This window comes from Meles meles, chromosome 12 (genome assembly GCF_922984935.1).
Source record: "Meles meles chromosome 12, mMelMel3.1 paternal haplotype, whole genome shotgun sequence".
NCBI classification, from domain to species: Eukaryota; Metazoa; Chordata; class Mammalia; order Carnivora; family Mustelidae; genus Meles; species Meles meles.
Window position 1 is genome coordinate 12,008,458 of NC_060077.1, and position 11,669 is coordinate 12,020,126.

Sequence of the window (11,669 nt, forward strand, 5' to 3'; positions counted from 1 at the left end):
CCCTCTCTACTGGGACAAGGGGTAGGGTTGCCAGGCAGGCACCCTGTTTATATAATACAGTTCTCGACTGACTTTGTCAAAACGCCCGAAATGTGCTGTTTTGTGTGTGTGTGTGTGTGTGTTTTTAATAAATTACAAATTTTTTAGCAGAGTTGTTTTTCAGATTCGGCTAGGAGCTAAAATTTCTAAATCTGGCAACGCTAGTCAGGGAAAAGCTCCGACTCCAGGCCTGGGGCTGCAGGAACTGGTCTCGCCCACGACCCCAGATGATTTTTCCCCTGCAAATCCGCTGCCCGTCCTTACCCCTAGAAGCGCGCGGTCTCCTGGGCCTAGGCTTCTTTCCTGGGATAGGGCACTGGGGGTTGGGGAATTAGGCGCGGTCCCTTTAAGAGCGGTTTCGGGAGCCGGCCAGCGGGGGCGTGGCAAACCCAGGGGCGTGCCAAGTCGGGGCAGGCCAATCCGGGGCGGGACGAAGGCGGGGCGGTCCCGGTGTGGGTGGGTTGCGAAGGGTTAAAGGGGCGCGCCCGGGGGTCGTGGACCGTCCGGCTGCTCCCGCCTCCTTCCGCCCGAGTGGCGCTCTCCCGCGGCTGCGCCTGCCCCGCCACCCAGGAGACAAAGCGCCACCGCTGCCGCCGCCACCCAGCGGGTCCCGGGCCATGGCCGGGCCGCCCCGGGGCCCCGCGCCTCCCGTCCCGCCGCTGCCGCCACCTCCCTAGGCTGGACGGCGAGGTAAGGCCTGCCTGGCGAGGGGGTACCTGCGGGTGGCCCTGCGAGGGGACGGGACTGGGCTCGGGCCGCCCTGGGCCTCGGGATCCCCAGCTGTCTGGGAGACCTCTGCTGGAGAGAGCTGCCCTCTGCGATAACACGCCACTGGTAATTTACCCATTGGGGACCCCAGCTGCCGGCCGAGCTTGGCCGCCGACCCCCGCCTCATAAGGGACCTCCATCCGTGGTGGAGCTCTGGTTCGTTCCTACGTTCTGCGATGAACCACCTCATCTGGGCTCTGGCTGTCCTTTACGGAACACACCAGACACAAAGAAAGGAGCAGAGGGCAGCCAGGAGCAGTGCCAGACCTGGAGAAGCAGCCTCTGCAATGAGCAGTGGGGCCGCTTCGGGCCTGGGCGGGGGCCCGGGGCTCTCTGTGGCCCCTGGTCTTGGAGAGGCCCTCTTCTTCAGGGTTCTCAGCACGTTTTTCTGTCTGTACCTGCCACACCCTCTCCCCCATGCTCACTGTTGGGGACACTTGTGGCAGCTGGATTCAATCTCAACGCCTGTGGTCTGGCTTCTTGAACTGAATGCCCAAATGTCATGCCTCAGTTTCCCCAGAGTTCTGGATTCTGGGCCAGCTGTGTCCCTGGAGACCTTGAACTAATTATTTGCCTTTTGGACAGCTTCGTTCCTGAGTGCTCACTACCTGGTAAACATTTTGCAGAATGACTTCTCAGGATTTATTCAATCCTTTCCAGAGGATTAATATTCTATTAATATCTATTAATATCTCTATTAGTAATATTAATAGAGATTAATATTCTCACTTTATAGATGAGGCTCACCCCAACTTCCAGTGGCAGTGCTTTGGGTTCCTTTCCCAGAGTTTGCCAGTGGGTTTTCCTCATTCTAGCCCATCCAACCCACTCGGCAGCCCGTTTGGCAGATGGGAAACAGGCTGGGAAAGGTGAAGTGACATTCTTTAGATGGAGAAGAGAACTTGGCCCTGGAACCAGAGAGAGGCCAGGCTCCCTCCAGCTTCCTGCTTGGCCACAGGCTGTTGAATCAACAGCAGTACCCGTAGTGGACTCTGAACTTGGAAAACAGCATGAGTGTGAGGAGATAAGTGGGTAACCAGGCCCTCCCAGAGGCTGGAGGTTGCACCCCTTCTGTTTCCTGCCCTTTTTTTTTTTTTTTTTTTCCTGGGCTGGAGGAGGCAAAAGTCATGGGCAGAGTGGGGTTCTGTGCTGGGCAGTGATTGTGGGCCAGGCTGGCCCCATCTGGGTAGCAGCAGGAGGACAGCTGCTAAGCCATGAGGGAAGCTGCTCTTCCTTGGGTCTTAATGGGGTAGGACATCTCAGGATCAGCCCCTTTGTGCTGGTTGCCTGGAGCATGTGACTCTGGGCACAGCACTGTGCCTTTGGACAAGTTACTTAACCTCTCTGTCTCCATTCTCCTCATCTATGAATGTGGGTTGGGGATGTAGAGAGATTTCAGAAGATAATTGTCTGATTCATTCCACAGGTATCTGAGCATCAACTACATGCCAGGCAGTGGAATTCAGGCAGGAAACCCCTGCCCTCCCAGAGTAGGCAGAGATGACTCAGGTAATTTCAGGTTGGGGTGTAGGGGAGTGACTGGGGGTATGTGTCTCTTGCATACAGGGTGGTCAGGGACTGCTTCCCTGATGGTCAAGCTGACACTGAAGGATGAGAAGTCAGCCATCTGAAAATAGAAGAGGGCCATTCCAGGCAGAGGGAACAGCCAGGGCAAAGGCTGGTGTGTTTGGGGAACAGCAAGGAGGCTAGGGTGGCTGGAGCTGAATGAGCAAGGGCGAAAGAGGGAGGGGAAGGGCATTTGGAAGCCATGGGTAGGACTGAATTTAATACTGGGACAAGCAGGGAGTCACGGGAGTGTTTAGAGTAGAGGAGGAGTGTGGTTGGACTTTTCTTAACAGGATCCCTTGGTGGGGAATGGATTGTCGTGGGGCCAGGGGAGGGGCCAGGGAGGGAGTTTGGCTCTTACCCTGAAGAAAGAGGACAGGGAAGGGGCAAGGGTGGAGGCAGGGAGATGACCAGGAGGCTACGGCAGCTGTGAGGTAAGTGACGATAGGGATGGAGGACAGGGAAGGGGTAGAGGGCAGAGATATCAGACCAGTGATTTGGAAGAGGTTGTGGGGGGGGGGGCATCAACTGGGCTTGATCAGTGCACAGTGGGGGTGAGGGGGGGGAGGCGGAGTGGAGTGAGGGGAGCATTTGGTGAGGCGAGAAGAGTATCAACACTATCACTGCTGAGGGTGTACTGTGTGTCCAGCCCCAGGCTCAGCACCTTCTACAGAGTCACTATCACATCGCAACACCCTGAACTAGGTGCTGTCATGATCCCATCTTACAGATGTGGAAAAGGAGGCCCAGAGAAGCTTAAAGGTTGCCTGGCCCACACAACCCGAACACTACAGAGCTGACATTTGAACCCAGAGAAGAACAAGCCGGCACCAGGGCAGAGGGCAGGGAGGCAAGCGGTGGCCTGAGAGGTAGGAGGGCAATGGGGCAAGTAGGGTGGGTGGTTCTTGTGTGAAATGGAGCCAGGGTCCACATGGAGTTGTTGGGGTATGAGGAAGGACTCGTGAGTCCTGTTTTGCAGAAAGAGGAACTGAGGCTTCGAGCAGGGCAGCCTGTGTCTAAAGTCACTCAGCTCAGATAGGCAGAGCAGGGATTACATGCCCTGAGCCTTCAGGGCCTCTCTGACCTTGGCCCCACTGCTAGGTCAAGACAGGCTGATCTTTGCTACTAAATCATAGCTCGTGTTGTCTCTTCAGGAAGCCTTCCTTGACTGCTCAGGCAAGTTAGATGAGGTGGATTCAGTTGGGAGCAGTCGTTCCCCTCTGCTCTGGGTCAGGTTGCCTGGCTTGGCAGATGCTCCCAAGAGAGTCACCAGTCATACCTCATTCCTCCAGGCCCTGAGTAAGGCACCACCCAGGCTGGGGAATAAACGTTGAGTACCTTCTGCAATCCAGGGACTATACATGCTTTGCCTCTTGAAAAAAGCAGCTACTGTCCTGTGCAGAGTGGGGCTGTGAATCCCAAACAAACTGTCCATGAAATACTCCAAGGGAAGGTATGGCTATGTTGGGGGCCCAGGTTCCACCTCCCAGTTAATCCCATCTAGCCAGTGTTGCCCCCATCATGTACTCTTCGGGGGAAAGTGGATAAAAATCACTGGCCAAATGTAGAGAGTTAGAGTCCTCTGCTTTAAGTGGGTATTAGATGATCTCCGCATCCCTTTCCTATAAGTGTGGGCCAAGCCCTGGGCCTTTTATGTGGGTCACTTCATAACAGTGTTTTCTGCCTCTTCCCTTCCCCCTCTGCTCTGGCCTCACCAGTCTCCTGGCTGTTTCTCAAGATTAGTAGCAGGTTCCTACCTCAGGTCCTTTGCACTTACTCTTTTCTCTGCTTGGTATGCCTCTGGGCTCCCTCCCTCACCTCCTCAGGTCTCTGCTCAGATGTTACCTTCTCAGTATAGCCTTTCCTGACTCCCACTAAAGTCAAACATTCCTTTGGTCCCTAACACCCTTGGCCCCTTCCCTGTATTTTATTTTCTATAGCACTGAAGACCACCTGGCAGACGTACCTTACCTGTTTGTTAATGGTCTGCCCTCTTCCCCTGCCATTAGCATGTCAGTGCCACCAGGGCAGTGGCCCTCTCTCGTTTATGGCTGTACTTCTCGTGCCTGGAACAGAACTCGGCACATAGAAGGTCTTTAACAAATTTGATGAGTGAAGTTTGATGAGTGAAGGCCCTACAGCCTTCCAAAATAAATTCTGTTCATATCCCCATTCCAGGGATAGGCAAATCAAAGCCAGTTATAAAAGCGGAGCTGGGACCTGGAAGGGACCACAAAGAGACAGCCAGTCTGGTTTCTGGGGATGCTGAAAACCTCCCGGCCTGAGATGAGGCCTGGGTTTGAATTTGAGTTCCGCCCAACCTGCTTTGTGACTGAGAGTAACTAGTTCTGTCTTTGTTACCCCACCTGTCAAATAGGCGTGGTGCGAGGCCCTACCAACAGGGGTTTGCTGCGAGATGAAATGAGTTAATACATACAAAATGCGTGGCCTGCAGTAGTTACGCTCCACCTTACCTTGGGGAGACTTCGGGGGCTAGTTAGCCCTGCATTTGGGCCCTGGTTCTGACCCTGAAGAGCTGCGTGAGCGTGGCCCGGCTGCTTCTGCTCCAGGAGCCTCAGTTTCCTCAGCTGTGTGTGTGTTGGGGGGGGTGTCGTTGAGAGCCGCGGGTGGCCAAGGGTGGCAGTGAGGCCACAGCGAGGCGCGATGCGGGGAGGGAACCTGGAGGTCGTGGCCGTGTAAGTCACAGCTGGCTGTCCTGGGGGGCAGGGACAGGCCCCTGCGCGGCCGCCATGAAGCTGAACGAGCGCAGCCTGGCCTTCTACGCCACGTGCGACGCGCCGGTGGACAACGCGGGCTTCCTGTACAAGAAGGGCGGCCGGCACGCGGCCTACCACCGCCGCTGGTTCGTGCTGCGCGGCAACATGCTCTTCTACTTCGAGGACCCGGCCAGCCGCGAGCCGGTGGGCGTCATCATCCTGGAGGGCTGCACGGTGGAGCTGGTGGAGGCCGCCGAGGAGTTCGCCTTCGCCGTGCGCTTCGCGGGGGCCCGGGCGCGCACCTACGTGCTGGCCGCCGAGAGCCAGGCCGCCATGGAGGGCTGGGTGAAGGCGCTGTCGCGGGCCAGCTTCGACTACCTGCGGCTCGTGGTGCGCGAGCTGGAGCAGCAGCTGGCCGCCATGCGGGCCGGGGACTGTCCGCCGCCGCCGCGCCGGCCGCGCGCGCTCCCGCCCAAGGAGAACGGCTGCGCCGTGTGGAGCGCGGAGCCCGCGGCCGCCAGCCCCGACCCCAGCCCCGCCCCCAGCCCCGTCCCCAGCCCCGCGGGCGCCGGGGCAGCCGGCTCCCGACCCGGCCCCGCGCCGCCGCCCCTCCCTCCCCGGCGGCGGGCCTCGGCGCCCAACGGGCCCCTCCGCGCAGGCTCCTTCGCCCGGCTGCACGAGCTGTTTGGGCAGGAGGTGAGGGCGCTGAGGAGCCAGTGGCTCAGGAGCCGGGCCCAGCCCTGACGTCACCCCAGGGGTGGGGGACCTGGTTCCAGCTGGACCCCAGCCCCAGGCCTCGCTCTGACAAGCCCTGCCCTGGGAGACCAGGGTGGAGGGGGGTTCCTGAGGGAAGTCGAGGTGGCCTGGTTTCCGGGACCCGGCTCCGAGGGGTGCTTTAGGACTGTGGGACTCAAAGGGGGCCCTGTGCCTGCTTCTAGGGAGCCTCCCAGGCCTCGGTGAGCCTCAAGAAGCTGGAGTCCTGGTATCCAAGGAACTCTGTCCCCAAACCGGCCGGAGTCACCCAGCAAAGGCCTGTTGCTGTTAACAGGCCCCCACTGGGGTGACTGGGACCACGTGAGGATCTGGGGCCTGAAAGGCAATGCCGACTGAGCCCTGGTCCTTGCCGCTGGGACTGGCCCTGGACATGGACAGAGAGAAGCCTTGGCCTTGCGGCACCACACCTGGGTCTGACCTTTATCTCCAGGGCCTGACTCCAGGCCGCCTTCCTGACTCCCCAGGCAAGTGCAGAAGGCCGCGCAGGCGCAGGTTTTCATGCAAGGCCGGTGCGCTGAGATGGCCTGTTCCCAGGGCTGTTGGCTTGGAGTGGGGCCGAGGCAGGACTTTGCCCTGGGACTCAGCCAGGCCTTGAGAAGGTACGGCTGGCACAGCAGCGGCCCTCTGGTTTGGGCCATGCATGTGTCCCTGTGGTGGTTCTCACATGCCTTTCTGACACTCCTTAACCACATACTTCAGTCTCCTTCGGAAGTGGGTCTTCTGCCCCAGCCTGGGCTGGGGCGTCTCAGGAGCTCGCCTGACCTTGTCCAGCCCTGAGCTGGGCAGGTGTGGCCTGAGCTGACTTTGTAGCCGGGCTCCCCAGGGATGGGTGGCCAGGAGCTGACTCACCACCCAGAAGGGGCCTGGGTGCTGATCTGGTACTGCAAAGAAACAGCTGCCATGCTGTGTTTGGCTTCTGGAAGCCCCTCACTCCATAGTCCTGGCCCACCTCCACCCCCAATATTCTGATGGGGAGACCAGGTCTTGCTTTGCTTTGAGGCCGACTGCTGTTTTACGTACTCACCACAGTGGCCATTCTTCTTCCAGGGAGAATCTCGGGGGGCTGGGACACCCCCGGCCCTCAAGCTGGGTTTTGTTTACAGTCCTCAGTGCCCCACACTGGGGACCACCTGAGGACACATATGCCCCAACCTGTATTTACCCAGAGGGTCCCTCTTGGTGACAGTGGGGCTTGGTCCTGAGGCCCCTTCCTGCTGCCTTTGGAGACCTTGGGGCTCGGGGAAGAATGGGGGGGGGTGTCTGTGTCTGCAGTCACCAGCTCACTGCTGGCTCAGTTGACTGGGGCTTCAGTTTTAATTTAATTTTTAATACTTTAGGGTGTTTTTTCCCCAGCAACAGAGCCTGGTGTTTTCACTGCTTTTGTTTCTTGTTAGCTGGTGGGAGGGGATGAGGTGCCCCAGCTCTGGGCTGGCTGAGGGTCGGCGGCAGGCATTTGGGACGGCTCCCAGGGAGAGGATCAGGAGCCTGGTCTGGAGACCGTCACCTCAAGAATCTCACCTGGTTTTCTACCTTCTTCCCAGTCTCTACACATCCAGTTCCGCTGACAGGTGCCTCTGGGGTCTTCCTACGCTTCCCATGCCCCTCCTTTCCAAGTCCTGAGTGGAGGGGGTAGGGATTGCTGCTGTTGTCTATAGGCTCTGGGTCTCCAGGGATGTTAAGATCTGCCCAGAGCCCATGTACTGGCCAGACCCAGCTGGTGGGGTGAGGTGTCAGCCCCCATCCTGGTGCAGGTTTATAAGCTCTGTAAAGGTACAGTGCCTACCACTGCTCCTCTTTCCCACCCTCCCCGCCAAAAAAAAAAAAAGCACAAGATGGGGTCAGGCTGCCTCCATAGTTGGGTGGGGACAGAGATCTCAGGCAGCCTGGGAGGGGCATGTAAAGGCTAAAATAAAAAAATTGGTCAAAAAAATAGCTGATTGTGTCATTTTTCCCCATCAAAATGCTTCATTGCAGAGCAGACCCTACAGGAGAAATGACTAGTGGATGCTGCGTGCCCGTGGCTGATGCTCTGCCAGGCACATTCTCAACCTCTTACAGCAGATAATAGCTCCATTTTACAGATGAGTCCTCACTGACTCGAGTTGAGAAAGCTGCTAAGTTCACACAGCTGAAAAAGTGTCAGAGAAGGGACAGAAACACCTAGAATCCTGTGGAGGAAGGGCAGAGCCTTCCAGAGGAAAAGGTGGCGGGGGGCGGGGGGGGGTGGAGTTGCAAAGTTCCTTTTCAGAGGGGAGAAGAGGGAGGGGGAAAGGTGAAGACTTAAAAGTTAACTGTGGGCTAGGTCCTGACAGTTGGGAGGGATGGCAGGGATGGCAGATGGGAGAATCAAAACCTGCCTCTTCTCACAGATCAGTTCGTGGTGCCTGCCTAGGGTCCAGGAAGAGAATTCTGACATCAATGCTGGTTCAGAAAGAGCCTGTGATGAGTGATGTCTTCTATGAGCACAGGGTGGATGGTGGTGGTGCTCAAACAAGACTCCTCGAGCTTGTTTGCTGGGCTACTGGGGGATTCACACATGGGAAGGGGCTGGCCCAAGGTCCTCCTAATTCAGAACTTGAGTCACGTGTCTCCCTTGCCAGCCTGGAAAAACTGTGCACGCTCAGGAAAATGTGGCTTAGGATGAGCAAACTACTGTCCTCAGTCCTCCGAACAAGTTCAAGAATAAGAAGAGAGGGGAGCCTGGGTGGCTCAGTGGTTTAAGCCTCTGCCTTCGGCTCAGGTCATGATCTCAGGGTCCTGGGTCCGAGCCCCGCATTGGGCTCTCTGCTCAGTGGGGAGCCTGTTTCTCCCTCTCTCTCTGCCTGCCTCTCTGCCTACTTGTGACCTCTCTCTCTGTCAAATAAATAAATAAAATATTTAAAAAAAAAGAATAAGAAATGAAAACTATCAGGGTCAGGAAATCATGCCACCGTGAGCACCCAGGATGTGCTGAGTAATTAGTCCCACCTCTCCCGGGACCACAGCTGACATGGGAGCCAGGGAAGTGGTTCCCCACACAGCCTGAGTCAGGGTGCTCCCTGTGGTGTTTGTAACCACCAGTCTCTGCAGGGCCTGGGCTGTAGGATGGGGGAAGTCATAGGAGAGAGAAAGCCCCAAGAGGGAGGGTCACAAGGGTGTCCTCACGTGCCAGGCTTTTGAGGGCTGGAATGTTTCCTTGCAACCCGCTGAAAGGGGGAGGGGAGACGAGTCAGTCCATACCGGAGCTTTGGGCATCTACCTGCTAGTATGTCAGTGTTTCTGCCAGACCGAGGGGGCATGTTTGGGGCACGTGCCTAAGGATGACTAAAACATCTCAGAAGCAGGACAAAGTAGAGGAAATTGTCCTCACCAAACAGTCTTTGGGGGGATATTGTATATATTCAGAGGGATATTCTGAGAAGCCACTTGGGGTAAGGGGGAGAACCTCAAGGACGGCAACGAGGACAAAAGCTATGGGTTGGTTGCCCACATCTATCTACCCTAAATGGTTAATTGTGCTGCTCCCACTTGACTTTCAGGGATCAGCTAGACTTTAGCTGCCAAACAATGGCTGTGTGACTGAATTTCAGCCAATGAGATGTGAGTAGAAGGGTCTTCTTGCTTCTAAAAAGAGCTACAACGAAGAGCTCTTCATTGCTCTCTGGGGATAGGTTACGTCTGATGCCTGGAGCTGTGGCAGCCATTTTGTGATCATGAGTAGGCCACACTAAGGAAAATATGCCCTGCTGGGTTGTACATACTTGAAGATATCCTTGAAATGACAAATCAACAGACCAGAAGCCTGCCCTACTCCTGGGACTTTTTTTTTTTTTCTGCCAGAGACTTCCTAACAGGTAAGTTTGAATGACTGCAGCTGTTCCCTCTAAGGAGCATGGTTCTAGGTGACCAAGTATAGGGCTGTTCTCAGCTCAGTGGGATGAAGGTTAGTGCTGGGTGGTATTCCCTGGGACATCCTTTCCTTGGAAGCCTTCCATCTCCTCTTCGGAGCAAATAAATACTGAAGGAATAGCACTGTACTTATATGTTCTAAGAGGGGCTGTTTTGTCCCAACTGTCCACTCCTCCCAACCCATCCCCAGACACCTTAACTCATGTTACACAAACTTGGTTATTGAAAAGTTCCTACTACTTGTCCTAATTTCTAAAGTCACGGCATCTAAAATGAAACTCTTCAAGAGCAGAAAAATGATAAACTCCTTAATTAAGCCCAACTCCAAATTTGCATTTCCTGATGAAGACTTTTTTAAAAGGTGGGTCCCATGAACAGTTTTTTCACTTAGGGTTTCAAGACAGTTGCCTGCTCCTGACAGAGGGGTCAGAGCTGGCTTGGTCTGATTGCACTTGGGGCCACGGCCACGGCTGTTCTTACCAGGAGGGGTTTGGGAAGCACTTGCAGGCCGGGGCTACCCCCACTGCACTCCCTTTGTTGTTCGGGGGCCTTTGTTGTGTCGGGGGAACTGTTGTCGTTGTTTCCCTGGTTGTGGGGCCGAGATCCCAGGGCAGTGCACCCAGGCCTTCCAGAAGGTGCGGACCAGCTCTGCTGTTGGTGCGTGCCCACCCAGGGCTTGGCACTGAGATGCCAATCACTGCCTCCCGTGCCCCGTGAGCTCACGTGATTCTTCCCTCCCCAACTATGGTCGCCAGGCAGGAGTTGGTCTCAGACGCAGGCTGAGCCGGGCAGGGTCCTGTGAACTTTGAATTTGGAGGAACAGACCCAGGTGTGAGGTGGCCTGAGAGAGAGAGACCGTCTGGTACCCCAAAGCCTGGCTGAACCTCCTGCCTCTGGATTTCACAGGGTCTTCTGATCTTCCCAATAAACCGTTCGCACATCTCTAAGTGGATCCATATTTCTCTCGACCCAGCCGTTCCCAATTATGCCAAGACACCAGGGGATGTTTGTTTTGCACACCGTGTTCTTCTGTTTCACCAGCGTCCTTCCCGGGGCCGGGCACACCCAGTGAGGCCAACACAATGAAATCAGCTCCTCCTCCCCTCTGCTGACACCTGTGATGTCCTAGTCACTTCAGGGGGTGGGCATGGTTTAAAAATGCAGATTCCTGGGCCCTGGCTCCCAGAAATCTGGGTCAGGAGGTTGGGGCAGGGCCCAGGAAGCTGTATTTTGAGTAGGAAACAGGGATTTTAGGGCCACAGCATAGGAAATGCTCATTTAATCTTCAAAGAAAACTTCTAAGGTGGTGTGGTAGCCAGACCCCGTGATGGGCTCCGATGAGCCTTACCTCCTGGTGTCCGTGCCTTTGTGTTGTCCCCTCCCGCACTGAGTCATGGCAGGCCTGTGTGCCGAGGGAATACCGTGGGAGTGACAGTAGGGCTTACAAGTCTGGGTCATGGAAGACGCCGCAGCCTCTGCCTTGCTCCCTCTTGGCTGGCATGTTGTGGGGACACTTGAGCAGCCCTGACAGAGGGACGGAAGCCCTTAGCCAACAAACCAGCCCCAGCCTGCCAGTCATGGAGGGCGCCATCTTGGGATCAGATTCTCCAGCCCCAGAACAGCCTTCAGGAGACTGCAGCCCCGGTGGTTGGCAGCTTCCTGGCACCCTCATGAGGGATCCAGGAGCCAGAACTAACCCGGTTATGCCACTCCTAAGTTCCTGACCCAATAGAGATTGAGAAGTAAACATTTACCGTTTTAAGCCACTAAGTTTTGGCATTGTTGTGTGGTAAGAGACAGCAAACACAAGTAGATGCTATTATGATCTGGTCCATTTTATAGATAAGGAAACTGAGTCCCATTAAAGGACCCTAGATTACCTGATAGTGGAGAGTCAAACCCAGGCCAGGCTAAGTC

The 11,669-nt window shown here is 56.0% G+C and overlaps 1 protein-coding gene across 3 annotated transcripts; it reads left to right on the forward strand.

Annotated features, from left to right (window-relative positions):
* The first annotated feature begins 521 nt into the window (after positions 1-521).
* PHETA1 (PH domain containing endocytic trafficking adaptor 1) lies at positions 522-7,805 on the forward strand. Of its 3 annotated transcripts, none has more exons than XM_046025769.1 (4): positions 522-729; positions 2,234-2,316; positions 3,023-3,242; positions 5,101-7,805. In XM_046025769.1, the coding sequence occupies exon 4, from the start codon at positions 5,124-5,126 to the stop codon at positions 5,832-5,834; it is 711 nt and encodes a 236-aa protein (XP_045881725.1). In that variant the 5' UTR covers positions 522-729; positions 2,234-2,316; positions 3,023-3,242; positions 5,101-5,123; the 3' UTR covers positions 5,835-7,805. The 3 variants fall into 3 exon arrangements, with proteins under 3 accessions (XP_045881725.1, XP_045881726.1, XP_045881724.1); XM_046025770.1 differs by having other exon boundaries at positions 3,079-3,242; XM_046025768.1 differs by having other exon boundaries at positions 3,104-3,242.
* Positions 7,806-11,669: the final 3,864 nt, after the last annotated feature.